At 50.1% G+C, this 16950-nt stretch overlaps 2 protein-coding genes across 2 annotated transcripts; one reads left to right on the top strand and one right to left on the bottom strand.

The window, feature by feature from the left end:
- Positions 1-3496: 3496 nt before the first annotated feature.
- On the top strand, positions 3497-4039 carry LOC116461313 (small ribosomal subunit protein uS13-like). Its single transcript, XM_032754038.2, has one exon. The coding sequence runs from the start codon at positions 3544-3546 to the stop codon at positions 4000-4002; it is 459 nt and encodes a 152-aa protein (XP_032609929.1). The 5' UTR covers positions 3497-3543; the 3' UTR covers positions 4003-4039.
- Positions 4040-15507: 11468 nt separating this feature from the next.
- Positions 15508-16724, bottom strand: ID1 (inhibitor of DNA binding 1). The gene is made up of 2 exons (XM_032142926.2): positions 16195-16724; positions 15508-15952 (listed from the first exon to the last, which is right to left on the bottom strand). The coding sequence occupies exons 1-2, from the start codon at positions 16618-16620 to the stop codon at positions 15911-15913; spliced, it is 468 nt and encodes a 155-aa protein (XP_031998817.1). The 5' UTR covers positions 16621-16724; the 3' UTR covers positions 15508-15910.
- Between the last annotated feature and the right edge of the window lie 226 nt (positions 16725-16950).

A 16950-nucleotide genomic window follows, 5' to 3' on the forward strand; every position in this document is an offset into this window, starting at 1 on the left:
TGTATACCCTTCCCCTGGCTTCCCCTTCTGTCAACATCTCAAACAGTGATAGAACATTTATCAAAACTAAGAAATTAACCTTGGTACATTACTATGAACTAAAGTACAGAAGTTTTTCAGATTTCATCTGTTTTCCTACTTATGTCCTTTTTCTGTTCTGGGATCCAAATCAGGATCTTTTTCTTTCTTTCTTTTGTTTCTTTTAGACAGAGCCTCGCATTGTTGCCCAGGATGGAGTGCAGTGGCGCAATCTTGGCTCACTGCAAGCTCCACCTCCCGGGTTCATGCCATTCTCCTGCCTCAGCTGCCCAAGTAGCTGGGACTACAGGCGCCTGCCACCACGTCCGGCTAATTTTTTTTTTTTTTTTTTTAGTAGAGACAGGGTTTCACCGTGTTAGCCAGGATGGTCTCGATCTCCTGACCTCGCGGTCTGCCCGCCTTGGCCTCCCAAAGTGCTGGGATCACAGGCGTGAGCCACCGCTCCCGGTCTAAACCAGGTTTTTCTTTTCTTGTTTTTTCTTTTCAGGCAGAGTCTCACTCTATGGCCCAGGCAGCAGTGCAGTGGCATGATCTCAGCTCATTGCAACCTCCGCCCCCCAGGCTCCAGCGATCCTCCCACCTCAGCCTTCTGAGTAGCCCGGTCTACAGGAGTGAGCCCACCACACCCTGCTAATTTCTTGTGTTTTTTTGTAGAGACAGGGTTTCACCATGTTGCCCAGACTGGTCTCAAACTCCTGAGCTCAAGCAATCCTCCCGCTCAGGCTCTCAAAGTGCTGGGATTACAGGTGTGAGCCACCACACCTGGCACCAGCAGTCTTTTTCAATCTGTGACAGTTCCTTGGTCTTTCCTTCTTTTTTGTGACCTTGACACTTTTGAAGAGTCCTATTCAGCTGCCTGGTAGAATGTCTTTCAAGTTGGATTTGTCTGAGATTTTCTTGTGATCAAATTAAAGTCATGAATTATGGGGAAAATGTCACAGAAGTGGTGTCATGCCTTTCTCAGTGCATCCTTGCAGAGGCACCTGATGTTGACATGTATGACCACCAATGTTAACCTTGATCAGTTATCTAGGGCAATATCTACTGGACTTCTCCACTGTAAAATTATTATTTTAGGCTAGGTGCAATGGCTCAGGCCTGTAATCCTAGTACTTTGGGAGGCCGAGGCGGATGGATCACGAGGTCAGGAGTTCAAGACCAGCCTGGCCAAAATGGTGAAACCCCATCTCTACTAAAAATAAAAAATTAGCCAGGCGTGGTGGTGTGCACCTGTAATCCCAGCTACTGGGGAGGCTGAAGCAGGAGAATCGCTTGAACCTGGGAGGTGGAGGTTGTGGTGAGCCGAGATTGCGCCACTGCACTCCATCCTGGGTGATAAAGCGAGACTCCATCTCAAAAAAAAAATTATTATTTTACTCTGTGTAGTTATTAAATATACTTAGGGATATACTTTGAAATTAGGAAAATATCCTTTTTCTGCTTGAAGTTTACCCCTGGAATTGGGCATCCTTTGGTAGATCATTATCTTCACTGTCAGTGCTTAGTAAGTTATAGTCATGATGATGATGATGATGATGATGAACTGGATCCGAGCAGAGCACTTGCCAGCCAGGTTCCTGGAACTAGTTTTTCCTCTTGGAGCCTCACCTTTCTCATTCATAAAATGGAACAATCATGGATCTGACCTCACTGAGTTGTGGAGGTGTGTTGAACTGAGATACTGGCAGCAAAACACCCAGCACAGGATTTGACACATAGCAGGTATTTTGGTTTGGGAATGTCATTGCTAGGAGACTGAATTGTGCAGGGTGAGAGGTGGCCGTGTGGGGCACCTGGGGGCTCTGGGTGGGAATGATCCTAAAGCAATCCCTGCAATTGTCTGTAGTCAACAAGAGGGAGGAGGGTTGACTCTGGAAGTCAGGAAGGGAGCCTGAGAGAGTTTCCAAACTAGACTAGCTTTCTGGAGGAGGTGAATTCAGAAAAACGAGGCTTGGAAGACATCACTGGAAGTCATTTGTGCAAAGTCTGGAAGTTGAAACAGAAAAGAGAGGTCATGGCAGATAGGCACTAACTGAGCCCTCACGCAACAATAGGTTTTGGTGACCAAAGCCACTCTCAATACCCCCTTCCAGGGCTGGGGACGGGCTGCCAGAGGATGGCAGGTGCCCGAGTGTCCCTCTTCCCAATGCCAAGGCATATGCAAGATTATCCCAGAAACTCTACCCAGCTGGATGAACGGAGTTGAACCCGAGTGTGGTGGCCATACATCTATTCATCCACTCTCTCATTTATTCAGCAAACATTTATTAAGCACCAACTATGTGCCAAGCTCTGGGCTGGACAGTGAGCACATGGCAGAGAACAAAGCAGTTCACGGAGCACCCATTCCAGAGACAGAAAACATGGTAAGCAATCAAATAAACATGATGGTTCTGGCTACAACAAATTACCATAACAAATGCTCGATAACAAATTACTCCAAAACTTAGTGGCTTAAAACAACAACCATTTTACTATATCTCACAGATTCTGTGGGTCAGGGATTAAGGTGGAGCATAGTTGAATAATTCCTGTTCCCTGTTTTTGTTTTTATTTGTTTGTTTGTTTGTTTGTATTGTTAGTAGAGACGGGGTTTCACCGTGTTAGCCAGGATGGTCTTGATCTCCTGACCTCGTGATCCGCCTGCCTCGGCCTCCCAAAGTGCTGGGATTACAGGCGTGAGCCACTGAGCCCAGCCTATTTTTGTTTTTTTTTTGAGTCAGAGTCTCACTCTGTAGCCCAAGATGGAGTGCAGTGGCATGATCTCGGTTCACTGCAACCTCCACCTTCCCAGGTCCAAGCAATTCTCCTACCTCAGCCTCCTAATTAGCTGGGATTACAGGCATGCACCACCATGCCTGGCTAACTTTTTTTTTTTTTTTTGAGACAGAGTTTTGCTCTTGTCACCCAGGCTGGAGTGCAGTGGCACGATCTTGGCTCACTGCAACCTCCCCTTCCCGGGTTCAAGCGATTCTCCTGCCTCAGCCTCCTGAGTAGCTGGGATTACAGATGTCTGCCACCATTCCCGGCTAAGTTTTTTGTATTTTTACAGGTGTGAGCCACGCGCCCAGCCAGCTAAGTTTTTTTGTATTTTTAGTAGAGATGGGGTTTCACCATGTTGGCCAGGCTGGTCTCCAACTCCTGACCTCAGGTGATCCGCCAACCTCAGCCTCCCAAAGTGCTGCTATTGCCCGCACACCCGGCCCCTATCTCCTTTTAACCTGTTTTTTGTTGTTGTTTCCTTCTTTATCACCATTCACATCTGTAATCGTCCTCCGGGCAAGGAACTGAACCTCTCTGAACATACTGCACTTAGAATAGCTTATTATCCTCATGACGGCTTTTGTTTGTTTGTTTGTTTGTTTGTTTTTATAATTAGAGACAGGGTCTCATTATGTTACCCACTCCTAGGCTCAAGTGATCCTCTCCCCTCAGCCTCCAAAGTAGCTGGGACTACAGGTCTCTTCCACAGGAGGCCTACACGCCACCACTTGTGCTGCCGCCATGTCTCTAGTGATCCCTGAAAAGTTCCAGCATATTTTGCGAGTACTCAACACCAACATTGATGGGCGGCGGGAAATAGCCTTTGCCATCACTGCCATTAAGGGTGTGGGCCGAAGATATGCTCATGTGGTCTTGAGGAAAGCAGACATTGACCTCACCAAGAGGGCGGGAGAACTCACTGAGGATGAGGTGGAACGTGTGATCACCATTATGCAGAATCCACGCCAGTACAAGATCCCAGACTGGTTCTTGAACAGACAGAAGGATGTAAAGGATGGAAAATATAGCCAGGTCCTAGCCAATGGTCTGGACAACAAGCTCCGTGAAGACCTGGAGCGACTGAAGAAGATTCGGGCCCATAGAGGGCTGCGTCACTTCTGGGGCCTTCGTGTCCGAGGCCAGCACACCAAGACCACTGGCTGCCGTGGCCGCACTGTGGGTGTGTCCAAAAAGAAATAAGTCTGTAGGCCTTGTCTGTTAATTAATAGTTTATATATCTATAAAAAAACAAACAAACAAAGTAGCTGGGACTACAGATGCACACTGGCACCCCTGGCTCAGTTTATTTTATTTTCTTTCTTTTTTTTTTTTTTTTTTGAGACAAAGTTTTGCTCTTGTTGCCCAGGCTGGAGTGCAATGGTGCCATCTTGGCTCACCAAAACCTCCTCCTCCCGGGTTCAAGCAATTCTCCTGCCTCAGCCTCCAGAGTAGCTGGGATTACAGGTAGCTGGTACAGGCACGTGCCACCATGTCTGGCTAATTTTTTTGTATTTTTTTTAGTAGAGACGAGGCTTCTCCTTGGTGGTCAGGCTGGTCTCAAAACTCCCGACCTCAGGTGATCCGCCTGCCTCGGCTTCCCAAAGTGCTGGGATTACAGATGTGAGCCACTGCACCTGGTCATTTTATTTCTTAATGGCCTCAAATGTTTGACATTCTTCCTGTCAAAAGGGGGGTGTATGTCTCCTCCCCATGAACCTGAGAGGGCTTCTGTGACTGCTTGAACCAATAGATTACAGCAAAATGATGCTGTAATCCCAGCACTTTGGGAGGCCGAACCAGGTGGATCAATTGAGCCCAGGAGTTTGAGACCAGCCTGGGCAACATGGTGAAACAAAAAATACAAAAATTAGCTGGGCATGGTGGCGTGCACCTGTAGTCCCAGCTACTTGGGAGGCTGAGGTGGGAGGATCCCTTGAGCACTCTGAGAGGCCCTACTTGGAAGGATTGCTTGAGCCCAGGAATTTGAGAGCAGCCCGGACAACAAAGTGTGACCCCGTCTCTACAAAAATGAAAAAAAAAAAAAAATTAGCCAGGCGTGATGGCACACACCTGTGGTCCCAGCAACATGGGAGGCTGAGGCGAGAGGATCACTTCAGTCCAAGTTCAAGGCTGAAATGAGTCATGATCGCACCATAGTACTCCAGCCTACAGAGTGAGACCCTGTCTCAAAAAAAAAAAAAAGAAGGAGATGGGATGGTGGGGGAAGACCCTCTAAGCTAACCTTTGGGCTGAAAGCTGAAGGACATGAAGATATGCAGGATGTAGAATTTGAGGCACAGGCAAAGTCTCCCCAGTTACGAAAGAGCAACTGAAAGGAAACCAAAGTGACTGGAGGGGAGTGGCGAGGGGAGTGGCAAGGGGAGAGTTAGGGGAAGTGGGTGGATGTAGGCAGGAACCAGGCCTTACTGTGCCTTGTAGGCTATGGTTAACGAATTAGGATTTTATTCCAAAAGTAACGAACGCCACAGGGAGCATTTAAGCGAGCAAGTGACATGATCCCTGTATTTTTTAGAAGGATCCCTCTGGCTGTCATGTGGAGAATGAGGGGGAAATGGAAGCAGGGTGACTGAGGAGGCTATTGCAGTATCCCAGTGAGATGATGGGCACCAGGGTAATGGCCAAGGGGAAGGGCAGAAATGCGTAAATTGGGGATATATTTAAGAGCTAAGGCCGGGCATGGTGGCTTATGCCTGTAATCCCAACACTTTGGGAGGCCGAGGCAGGTAGATCACCTGAGGTCAAGGAGTTCAAGACCAGCCTGGGCAACATGGTGTAACCCCATCTCCACTAAAAATACAAAAATTAGCTGAGTGTGGTGGCACATGCCTGTAATCCCAGCTACTCAGGAGGCTGAAGCAGTAGAATTGTCTGAACCTGGGAGGCAGAGGTTGCAGTGAGCTGAGATCCTGCCACTGCACTCCAGCCTGGGCGACAGAGCAAGACTCCGTTTTGAAAAAAAAAAAAAAAAAAGGCGGTAAGACCAGGCGCACTGGCTGACGTCTGTAATCCCAGCATTTTGGGAGGCTGAGGCCGGTGGGTCAATTGAGCCCAGGAGTTTGAGACCAGCCTGGGTAGCATGATGAAACAAAAAATACAAAAATTAGCCGGATGTGGTGGTGCACACCTGTAGTCTCAGCTACTTGGGAGGCTAAGGTGGGAGGATCACTTGAGCAGGGGAGACAGAGGTTGCAGTGAATCAAGACTGCACCACTGCACTCCAGCCTGGGCCACAGAGTGAGACTTTGTCTTTGGGGGGGTGGAAAAAAAAGAGTTAGAGTTGGCAGGACTTGGAGATGCAGTGAGTGTTAATGTGTATTTGTCTTGGGATGGTTTTCTTTTTTTTTTTTTTGAGATGGAGTCTTGCTCTGTCACCCTGGCTGGAGTGCAGTGGCACAATCTCAGCTTACTGCAACCTCTGCCTCCCGGGTTCAAGCAATTATCCTGCCTCAGCCTCTCAAGTAGCTGGGACTACAGGTGCGTGCCACCACGCCTGGCTAATTTTTTGTATTTTTAGTAGAGATGGGGTTTCGCAATGTCAGCCAGGATGATCTCAATCTCCTGACCTCATAATCCACCCACCTCGGCCTCCCAAAGTGCTGGGATTACAGGAGTGAGCCACCACGCCCGGCGGGATGGTTTTCAAAGAGCATCCTGTGTTTCTAGTTTGCCCAGATTTTTTATTTTTATTTTTATTTTTTTGAGACGGAGCCTTGCTCTGTTGCCCAGGCTGGAGTGCAGTGGCCAGATCTCGGCTCACTACAACTTCTGACTCCTGGGTTCAAGCAATTCTCCTGCCTCAGCCTCCTGAGTAGTTGGGATTACAGGCGTGCACCACCATGCCTGGCTAATTTTTGTGTTTTTAGTAGAGACAGGGTGTCACCATGTTGGTCAGGCTGGTCTCGAACTCCTGACCTCATGATCCACCCACCTTGGCCTCTCAAAGTGCTGAGATGACAGGTGTGAGCCCACCGCGCCCGGCTGCCCAGATTCTAAAACCAGCCTAGAAGACAATTTTAAGGGTAAAATATAGTCTTGTTAATCTTCAAAATGGGAATGAAATATATTCTCATGCCTCACTCCCAGAATCACTTCCAAGGCTATGACCTTAGCCCAAGAGGCCAGGTCTGAGGGATTCTGGGCAAGTCACTGAACTTCTCTGGGCTTTCCTTTTCCTATCTCTACAATGAGTGCGCTGGGTTAAGCTGTATGTAAGGGACCTTCCAGTTCTGATTATTCTGTTTAATCAAAATAGACTCCAGTCCAACCTAGTAATGTTTAAATTGTGCATCACCTAGGATGCAGCCATCCTACTCCTTTTAACACATATTCACTGAGGGCATTCAGAGCAGCACTGCTGATAACAGCAAAACCCATGAAACAATCCAAAGGTCCATCACAGGAGACTGGGGCAATAAATCACATAATAGAATACTACAAAGTGGGCTGGGCGCGGTAGCTCAAGCCTGCAATCCCTGCATATTGGGAGGCCGAGGTGGGCGGATCAGCTGAGGTCGGGAGTTCGAGACCAGCCTGACCAAAACGGAGAAACCCCATATCTACTAAAAATACAAAATTAGCTGGGCGTGGTAGCGCATGCCTGTAATCCCAGCTACTCGGGAGGCTGAGGCAGGAGAATGGCTTGAACCCAGGAGGCAGAGGTTTCGGTAAGCTGAGATCGTGCCATTGCACTCCAGGTTGGGCAACACAAGCAAAACTCCATCTCAAAAAAAAAAAAAAAAGAATACTACAAAGTGGTGGAAATGAATGAATGAAGGCAAGAAATCAACATGGATGACTCTCATGTAATTCATGTTGCATGAGAAAATCAGGTTGCAAAAAATTGCATATAGTGTGATTTTATTTATATAAAAGGCAAAACCAGGTAATGTTAAGTAATGGATTGTTTAAGGATGCATACTTGTACATATGTGAAAAAAAATAAAAGAACAAGCAATTGATTAACACAAAGTTCTGGATAAGAGGTAAAATCTTATGGGGATTTTATCCCGAAGGGCAAACACAGGCTTCAAATGAACTAATATTCTATTTTAAGCAAAGAGGCTGGTACTTAAGTGTGTATTTTATAGTTATATATATACAGATATATATATATATATATTTTTTTTTTTTTTTTTTGAGACGGAGTCTTTGCTGCCCAAGCTGGAGTGCAGTGGCGCGATCTCGGCCTCCCAAAGTGCTGGGATTAAAGGCGTGAGCCACCGCACCTGGCCGGTTTTATTATTATCTTTAAACTGCAGACGTATGATATCTGCTCTATTGTAGGTATGATACATTTCACAATTGAAAAAAAGAAATTTCCAAGATTAGGCCAGGCGTGATGGCTCACACCTGTAATCCTAGCATTCTGGGAGGCCGAGGTGGGCGGATCACCTGAGGTCAGGAGTTCAAGACCAGCCTGGTCAACATGGTGAAATCCCATCTCTACTAAAAATACAAAAAATGAGCCAGGCTTGGTGGCGAGCCCAGATTGTGCCACTGCACTCCAGCCTGGGCGAAAGAGTGAAACTCTGCCTCAAAACAAAAACAAAAACAAAAAACAAAACTAGCCTGAGCGCCATGGCTCAAGCCTGTAATCCCAGCACTTTGAGAGGCTGAGGCGGGCGTATCACCTGAGGTCAGGAGTTCGAGACCAGCCTGACCAACATGGAGAACCCCGTCTCTACCAAAAATACAAAATTAGCCGGGCGTGGTGGCCCATGCCTGTAGTCCCAGCTACTCGGGAGGCTGAGGCAGGACAATCGCTTGAACCCAGGAGACAGAGTTTGCAATGAGCCGAGATTGCGCCACTGCACTCCAGCCTGGGCGACAGAGAGAGACTCCGTCTCATAAAAAAAAAAAGAAGAAGAAAGAAAGAAAAGAAAAAGAAAAAAGAAATTTCCAAGATTAGCTCAAGATCTCCTCCTTTAAAAGGGAGGGAATGAGGCTCACAGGGGGTTGTCACAAGCAAGGAAGAGGAAAGAGGATGAGAGAATGGGGGAAACGGAAGCCAAGGGGGGCCTGAGAGAAGGGACTGAGGGTTTACATGTGCGCAGAACTCTTCACTCTCCTAATACGCTTGCAGCTCTGGCTGCAGTTCCCAAGGTGTCCACTAGAGGCCACCAAGGCATCAGCCTCCGCCTCTCGCAGCAACCAGGCCGCCTTTCTCGCCCACGGTGGCACAGCCCGGGCTCTGCCCGGGAGGGGGCGCTGGTGGCCAGAGGAAGACGGGAGCGGGCACAGCGCCTGCGTTTGCAGCTGCATGAATGAGACCAGCTGCTCTGGAAAGGGCTGGCCCGCCTGCCAGCTCTTCTCTGCCGCCCAGAGATTTTAGGGTCTCAAACCCAAAAACAGGGCCGGACAGGGTGGCTCACGCCTTTAATCCCAGTGATTTGGGAGGCCGAGGTGGGAGGATTGCTTGAGCCCAGGATTTTGAGGCCAGCCTGGGCAACCATGCAAGACCCCGTCTCTATTACAACAACAGGCCGGGCGCGGTGGTTCACGCATGTAATCTCAGCACTTTGGGACGCCGAGGCGGGTGGATCACCTGAGGTCAGGAGTTGGAAACCATCTGGCCAACATGATGAAACCCCGTCTCTACTAAAAATACAAAAAATTAGCTGGACGTGGTCGTGCACGCCATAGTCCCAGCTACTCGGGAGGCTGAGGCAGGAGAATCGCTTGAACCCAGGAGGCAGAGGTTGCAGTGAGTCGAGATTGCGCCACTGCACTCCAGCCTGGTGACAGACGAGACTTTGTCTCAAAAATTTAAAAAAAAAAAAAAAAAAAAAAACCTGGGCGTGGTGGCAGGCACCTGTAACCCCAGCTACTTGGGAGGCTGAGGCAGGAGAATCACTTGAACCCAGGAGGCGGGGGTTGCAGTGAGTTGAGATGGCACCATTGCACTCCAGCCTGGGCGATAAGAAGGAAACTGTCTCAAAAAATATATAAATAAATAAAAATAAATTAATAAAATAACAAAACAAACCCAAGCAACAAACAGCACCCACAGACACAAGTCTTTGTCTTCTGCAGCTGTGCCTTCAAGCTTGGGCCCTGCTCTGTCTCCTTTATATATAAAGGAGAGGATCTAGGTTTGTGCAGCCTCTAAGGAAAAGAATACAACATTTTGCAAATCTTGCAAAACACACAGAAATCATGTTAACACATGGCTGATACTCTTTCCATGTGAGGAGGCTTGAAGTTTAAGCTTCAGTAATTTCCAGGTAAATGCACCTCTGATTACACATCTGCATATTTATCTACTGCGTGTCTCCCACTAAGAATGTAAGTTCTAAGACTGCAAGAATTTGTATCTGAATTGTTAACTCCTGAGGCCCCATTCCTAGTATACTGTAGAAGCTTTATAAACTATTTGTTGCAAGAACCAAGTTGGGGCTAGTTTTACAGGTAGAAGTACAATGGCCTAGCCTGAGGCTTGAGGAGTGCAAAGGTTTGGGATGATATCACTGAAACCTCAAAACAGTGAGTATAATACCCATTTAAAAGCTGGGAATGAGTCTGGGCATGGTGGCTCACACCTGTAATCCTAGCACTTTGGGAGGCCGAGGTGGGCAGACCACGAGGTCAGAAGGTCGAGACCATCCTGGCCAACATGGTGAAACCCCGTCTCTACTAAAAACACAAAAATTAGCTGGGCATGGTGGCGCGCGCCTATAATCCCGGCTACTTGGGAGGCTGAGGCAGGAGAATCGCTTGAACCTGGGAGACAGAGGTTGCAGTGAGCTGAGATCGTGCCAGTGCCCTCCAGCCTAGCAACAGAGGCAGACTCTGTCTCAAAAAAAAAAAAAAAAAAAAATACCGGGGATGGCAGGGTGCAGTGGCTCACACCTGTAATCCCAACAATTTGGGAGGCCAAGGCAGGTGGATTACCTGAGGTCAGTAGTTCGAGACCAGCCTGGCCAACATGTAGAAACCCTGTCTCTACTAAAAATACAAAAATTGATGGACGTCGTGGGGCATGCCTGTAGACTCAGCTACTCGAGAGGCTGAGGCAGGAGAATTGCTTGAACCCAGGAGGCAGAGGTTGGCAACAGAGTGAGACTCCGTCTCAAAAAAAAAAAATGCTGGGGATCCTGAGAGCCCAGGAGGTGAAGCAGGTGCCCAACCAGAAGTGGCACTGGGCCTAGAACCCGCATTTGCCTTGCCTTTTGCCCTGCCTTTGCTTCCAGCCACTGTCCTCCCCTTAACCCCCCTTGCACAAGGCCTTGATGCAACCCTGTACTGGCCTGGGGCACCCTGCTTGAGGACAGCGTTGGGAAGGAGGTTTTGCAAGAGTTGCAGCAGGAAGCAGCACCAGCCAGGGCAGGTCCAGGGAGATAAGGGCACCCTCGCCCCTCCCTGTGCTCCTCCTGGCCTTCTGGTTTCCTCTTCCCTTCCCTTTCCTGGAAAGTGGCGCCTGCCTGGACCCTGGCCCCAACCTCGCCCAGCTCCTGGCCTGGCCCTGTGACTCACCTCCTTTCTTTCCGGCAGCCATGCTGGGATGTGAGACCTGCCTGCCACCAGGAAGCCCTGCTGTGTGTGACACCGGGCAGCAGGGAGCTCTCTCTAGCTGGCAGTTCCTGGTGCTCAATAAGAGTCGACTGGCATGGGTCAGGTATGGTGGCTGACGCCTGTAATCCCAGCACTTTGGGAGGTCGAGGCGGGCTGATCACCTGAGGTCAGGAGTTCAAGACCGGCCTGGGCAACATGGTGAAACCCCCGTCTCTACTAAATATACAAAAATTAGCCAGATGTGGTGGTGCGTGTCTGTAATCCCAGCTACTCAGGAGGCTGAGGCATGAGAATTGCTTGAACCAGGGAGGCGGAGGTTGCAGTGAGCCAAGATCACATCACTGCACTCCAGCCTGGGCGACAGAGCGAGACTCCATCTAAAAAAAAAAAAAAAAAAAAAAAAAAAAAAAAAAAAAAAAAAAGCCAGGCACGGTGGCTCATGCCTATAATCCCAGCACTTTGGGAGGCTGAGGAGGGTAGATCACCTGAGGTCAGGAGTTCAAGAGCAGCCTGGCAAACATGGTGAAATCCTGTCTCTACTAAAAATACAAAAATTAGCTGGGTGTGTTGACACATGCCTGTAATCCCAGCTTCTTGGGAAGCTGAGGCAGAAGAATTGCTTGAAACTGGGAAGCAGAGGTTGCGGTGAGTCGAGATCGCCCCATTGCACTCCAGCCTGGGTGATGAGGAAAATTGTCTAAAAAAAAAAGACATTCCCCAGTGTGGGTTGCAAAAATTGTGATATGTGTCTATTTCTTGCATTTATCTGAGTTATGCTTTTAAAACAAATAAATATAATGACAAGGTATGATTTCAGTTGGAAATAAGATGAAAGGCTTTATAAACTGGACATACTGTGGGAACATGAGGCCCCTCATAAGCCTGATTTAGACAAGTCTGATTTCTGGAAAGTCCTCTAAGGTAATGTGCAATGTGGCCTTGGGTGGGTCACCTCACCTCTTTGATGCCTCTGTTTTCTCATCTGAAAAGTGAACATAGGCCGGGCACAGTGGCTTACATCTGTAATCCCAGCTCTTAGGGAAGCTGAGGCGGGCAGATCTCTTGAGGTCAAGAGTTCGAGACTAGCCTGGCCAACATGGTGAAAACTCTTTTCTACAAAAAAAATACAAAAATTAGCTGGGCATGGTGGCACGTGCCTGTAATCCCAGCTACTCAGGAGGCTGAGGCAGGAGGATCACTTGAACCTGGGAGGTGGAGGTTGCAGTGAGCCAAGATGGTGCCACTGCACCCCAGCCTGGGCAATAGAGGGAGACTCTGTCTCAAAAAAACCAAAAAAGTGAATATAGCAGTAGGCCCACACCTGGTAGGGCTGTTGAGACAGTCCGCTCAAAACACTCCATTGCAACATGCACTAAGTATCTACTATGAGCCTGTGCTATGCTTTTTAGGTGCATTGGTTCAATTAATCCTTGAGGCCCAGGTTCTGAAGCCCATTTTCCAAAAAAGAAAAGAGGCTCTGACAGGTGAAGTGATGAGCATCAGGGTGGATTCTGGGCTTGTGTTCTACCTGCCTCCCTACTAAAATGTTAGCCTATTACTCTTGTGGTGGTGATGGTTGCTCTTATTAAAATGAGCATATGATGATAGCACTGGCCTCGTTAAAGTTCTGACGACTAAATGAATTGATATTGTAAAGAGTTTAGCATGGTGCCTAGCACATAATAAGCTCTCTGTATTTCTTAAATAAAATTAACAGTACAGCCCCGGAAAGGCAGAGTCCAGTGCCCAAGAAACTTGGTCCTGGGGTTTCTTGGCATCTTCCACCCCAGCTCCTGGCTGCGTCCTGTCCAGGAGGGGTTAAAGAGTTAATGATTTCCAAAGGAGCAGGGTTTTGTGTGTTACATGCACACACACCGGTGGCCTCTGTCCCCCTCCCTCCCTCTGCGAGGCCCGGAGCCTCTTATGCAAGCCGCCGGCGCCCGCCGGTTCCCAGGCCCGGCTGCAGCTGCGGGCGGAGGGGCAGGGCGGGGGCGGCGCGCTGTTTGTCTAGCGCGGCGGTGCCAAAGACTGCGGGCCCCAGACAGCCAGGCGCCTCCGTACACCTGGGGATGCTCAGGTTAAATAGCTCTGCATTCCTCGGGCCCAGCTGATGGAAACGCTCCCAGGCCGCCACCGAGCCGGCCTCCAGATGGGCTGGGCCTGGGCCAAAGGGGAAAAGAGGGAAACGTGGAATCCAGAGTGTGCCTGAATGGCGGGGGAGGTGGCCCAGGCCCCCGCCGCAGCCCCTTCCCCTCCGGAAGAAGGCCCTGCGTGTCGGAATACGCGAGGGGGAACCCGCTCACGTCCCCGTGGGTGGGCTTGCAGGCGGGGGCCCACACGTGGGAGGGAGTGCACACGTGTTCCTCCGAGGACACTCCAAGGACTCACAGGCGACAATTAATAATGATAATTTATAACTATGAAACATTCTGTGCCAAGCACTGTGCTAAACGTTTTACACACTTACTTTATTGCATTTATTCTGTACTACATTCCGTGAGGTTGGTACTGTAATACAGCAGCCGGTGGGGATGGGGGAGCAAAGAACATAATTCGCCTGCAAGTACTGTGTTCTTTGACAAAATCCATAAACTGCTTGTGGAGGGGGTGTACCTGGCTTAATGTTAGTGCTCAAATTATAATCTTTCATTTGATTTTTTGTTCATCCCCTCTCTCAGCTTGTTCCTTCTGCTGTAAAACTGGGATCACAATCTTGCATTTAGCCCCACAGGGATCCATGAAATCCTTTTTGTAAAGGGTTGAGTCGAGCAGAGCCAGGCTTCTGGTGCTAGGGGCTATTGATTCTATTCTATTGTTTATTGACAAAATGTATTAATAGCCCTTACCTGTCTGGGACAAGTTACTTGCCATTCCTGGGACTCAGTTTCTCCATATGTAATACATGGGGGTTTACCTGGCAGCAATCCTTGAGGGTTGGTGCCCCCAGGACCTAACGATAGCCCAGGGAGTTGCCACGTGAACTTTTGAGGAAGGGTTTGCCCAGACACAACTGTCCCCACCTTCACTCCAGACCCGCAGAGGCCCAGGAATGCCAACCAATCTATAGAACAATTATACACACAGAAACCCAGTGTGGTTCTGTGGCCCCCAGACGCTCAAACCCATCCATCATCCCAGACCCATGCAGAGATGCCCACAATGCATTTAGGCAGAACACACAAGCCCAAACAGCTGGAGGTTCCACACTTATCTGCAGAACACGTGCTCTCATTTGCCCTTCTGCACACAGCCCCGAGCATACCCCTACTTACACCCCCCAGGCCTATATGTGAACAGTTGGCCCATCCCCACTGTGGGAGTAGGGGGGAAGACCAGCTTACTCCTGTTAGACACAGGCGTAGACACTCATACATGCTCCCCTGAGTAGAAATCCACATACATGTCCAGGAAGATAGACCCTTGCCAATGACATATTTTTCCTGCTCAGGAGCTGGGGAATGAGACTCATCCACTCCTCAGATCCTACGCAGAAGCCCTGGGGTTGGGGGGAAGATTTGTTTGAGCTGCCGACAGAGCCAGACCAGGGTGAGGAGGCTGAGTCTGGACCCACAGCAGGTGTCCCGGCAGCTGTGCCCAGCCTGATCCTGCCAACTTGCTCACCCACTTGGATGATCCAGGGGCCCCAGGGCTGCCTGCTGGAACCCAGAGGTAGGCTGTTGGGGGAGGCACCTCCTACTGGGGAATGGGGTGATAGAATCACTGCCTCTCACAAGCTCTGGCCCTAAGCAAGTCCCTTTCCACTGGGTCTCACTTTATCCACATCTTGGCAAGGAAGTGGGTGGTCCAGCGACCAAGTTCTCCAACTTAAATGGCTTGCTCAATACTCCAACACAGAGGGGGCCCTGGCAGGTTCATCTGCATTTTAACAACCTCCCCAGGTGATCCAGATGGCCCAATGATCACTTTGAGAAACCCCAGAGGTCTAGAGTATTTAGTTTTATAACACTGGGGGAGCAGGGAAATGGCCAGGGATGGTGGGGGGAAGAATAGACTTTAAAGACACCGGAAACACTCATTCAGGCCGGTAAGAGCAACAGTCCAGATGTAGCCCTCCAATTCTCCTCCCAGAACCAGCTGTGAAGAGGGTCAGGGGTCAACTCCCAGCGCAGGCCCCTCCCCTCAATCCAAGAAGTCACTACAACTTTACCACCATCTAAATTATTTGTTTAATAACAAAAAAACAGCCCCACAGAACTATTGTAAAACAATATTCTCAGTCGGTGATCATTGTAATATACAATACAAAACAATTTCCTCAGAAATCTGAGAAGCACCAAACGTGACCATTTTTTAAAATGTCTGCTTTTCAAAAAATAGAAACACACGAGTGGAATCCCACCCCCTAAAGTCTCTGGTGACTAGTAGGTGTGCAAAGAGGGTCGCCCTCTCCTCGCCAGTCCCTCAGCCCTAGGCTGGATGTAGTATGGGAGCAGTGGCCGCCGATCGGTCTTCTTCGCCCCCAGATCCGGCAAGGCGCGTTGGGGAGACCCACAGAGCACTTAATTCCTCTTGCCCCCTGGATGGCTGGGGTCCGCCGGTCCCTGGGGGAGGCGCTTCAGCGACACAAGATGCGATCGTCCGCAGGAACGCATGCCGCCTGTGAAAACGAGAGAAGAGGTGAGACCGGCGGGTTGGAGGCGACGCCGCTCCGAGCGCAGCGTACGCCCCCTTCCCCAGGAGGCACGACGGGGGAGCGCCTTTTCCAGGCTCCTTAGGCACGCCCGCATAGCCGGGTACCCGCAAGGATGGGACGGAAGTGGTGCAAGCGCCCACGCCCTCTCTAGCCTCAGTTTCCCCGTCCGTATAAGAATGACCCTAGTGGTCGGATCTGGATCTCACCTCGGCCGTCAGGGCGCTGATCTCGCCGTTGAGAGTGCTGAGCGGAGCCCGGACCGGCAGCCCTCGGCCCCCGGGGGTCCCGACTTCGGATTCCGAGTTCAGCTCCAACTGCAAGTCCCTGATGTAGTCGATGACGTGCTGGAGAATCTCCACCTTGCTCACCTTGCGGTTCTGGGGCAGGGTGGGCACCAGCTCCTTGAGGCGTGAGTAGCAGCCGTTCATGTCGTAGAGCAGGACGTTCACCTGCTGCTCGTCCAGCAGGGCAGGCAGGCGCGCCCCGGCGCCCCCGGCGCAGCGCGAGATGGCCACGCTCTGCTCAGACAGGCAGTGCACCACCTCGCCTGCGCCGCCCGCTGTCTTGCCGGCCTTCAGCGCGCAGCTGGGGCCCGCGGCGGCGGCGGCGGTGCTGCCACTGGCGACTTTCATGATTCTTGGCGACTGGCTGAAGCAGAATGGGCAAAGCGAACGGAGGAGGTGGGAACTCAGAGAAAATACGGAAAACCGAGGAGTTAAGAACGTGGAATGAGAGTGCGGAGCCACAGCTGGTCTTTTATAAACACGCCACGGCCCCCCGGAGGGGCGGGCTCAGAACGTTCAAAAGCAGCCAATGGGCGGCATGGGGGCGTGGCCCGCGCTCCTAGGTCCCGCCTCCTGCTCGTCTAGTGCACCCTCGCAGTGTGGAAAGACGACCCGAGTTTCAGGAACAGCAAAGGTGGGTCGGTGGCAGGGCACCGGGCAGGGCAGGGTAGAGGCGAG

The sequence above is a fragment of the Hylobates moloch genome, unplaced genomic scaffold, assembly GCF_009828535.3.
Source record: "Hylobates moloch isolate HMO894 unplaced genomic scaffold, HMol_V3 SCAFFOLD_21, whole genome shotgun sequence".
NCBI classification, from domain to species: Eukaryota; Metazoa; Chordata; class Mammalia; order Primates; family Hylobatidae; genus Hylobates; species Hylobates moloch.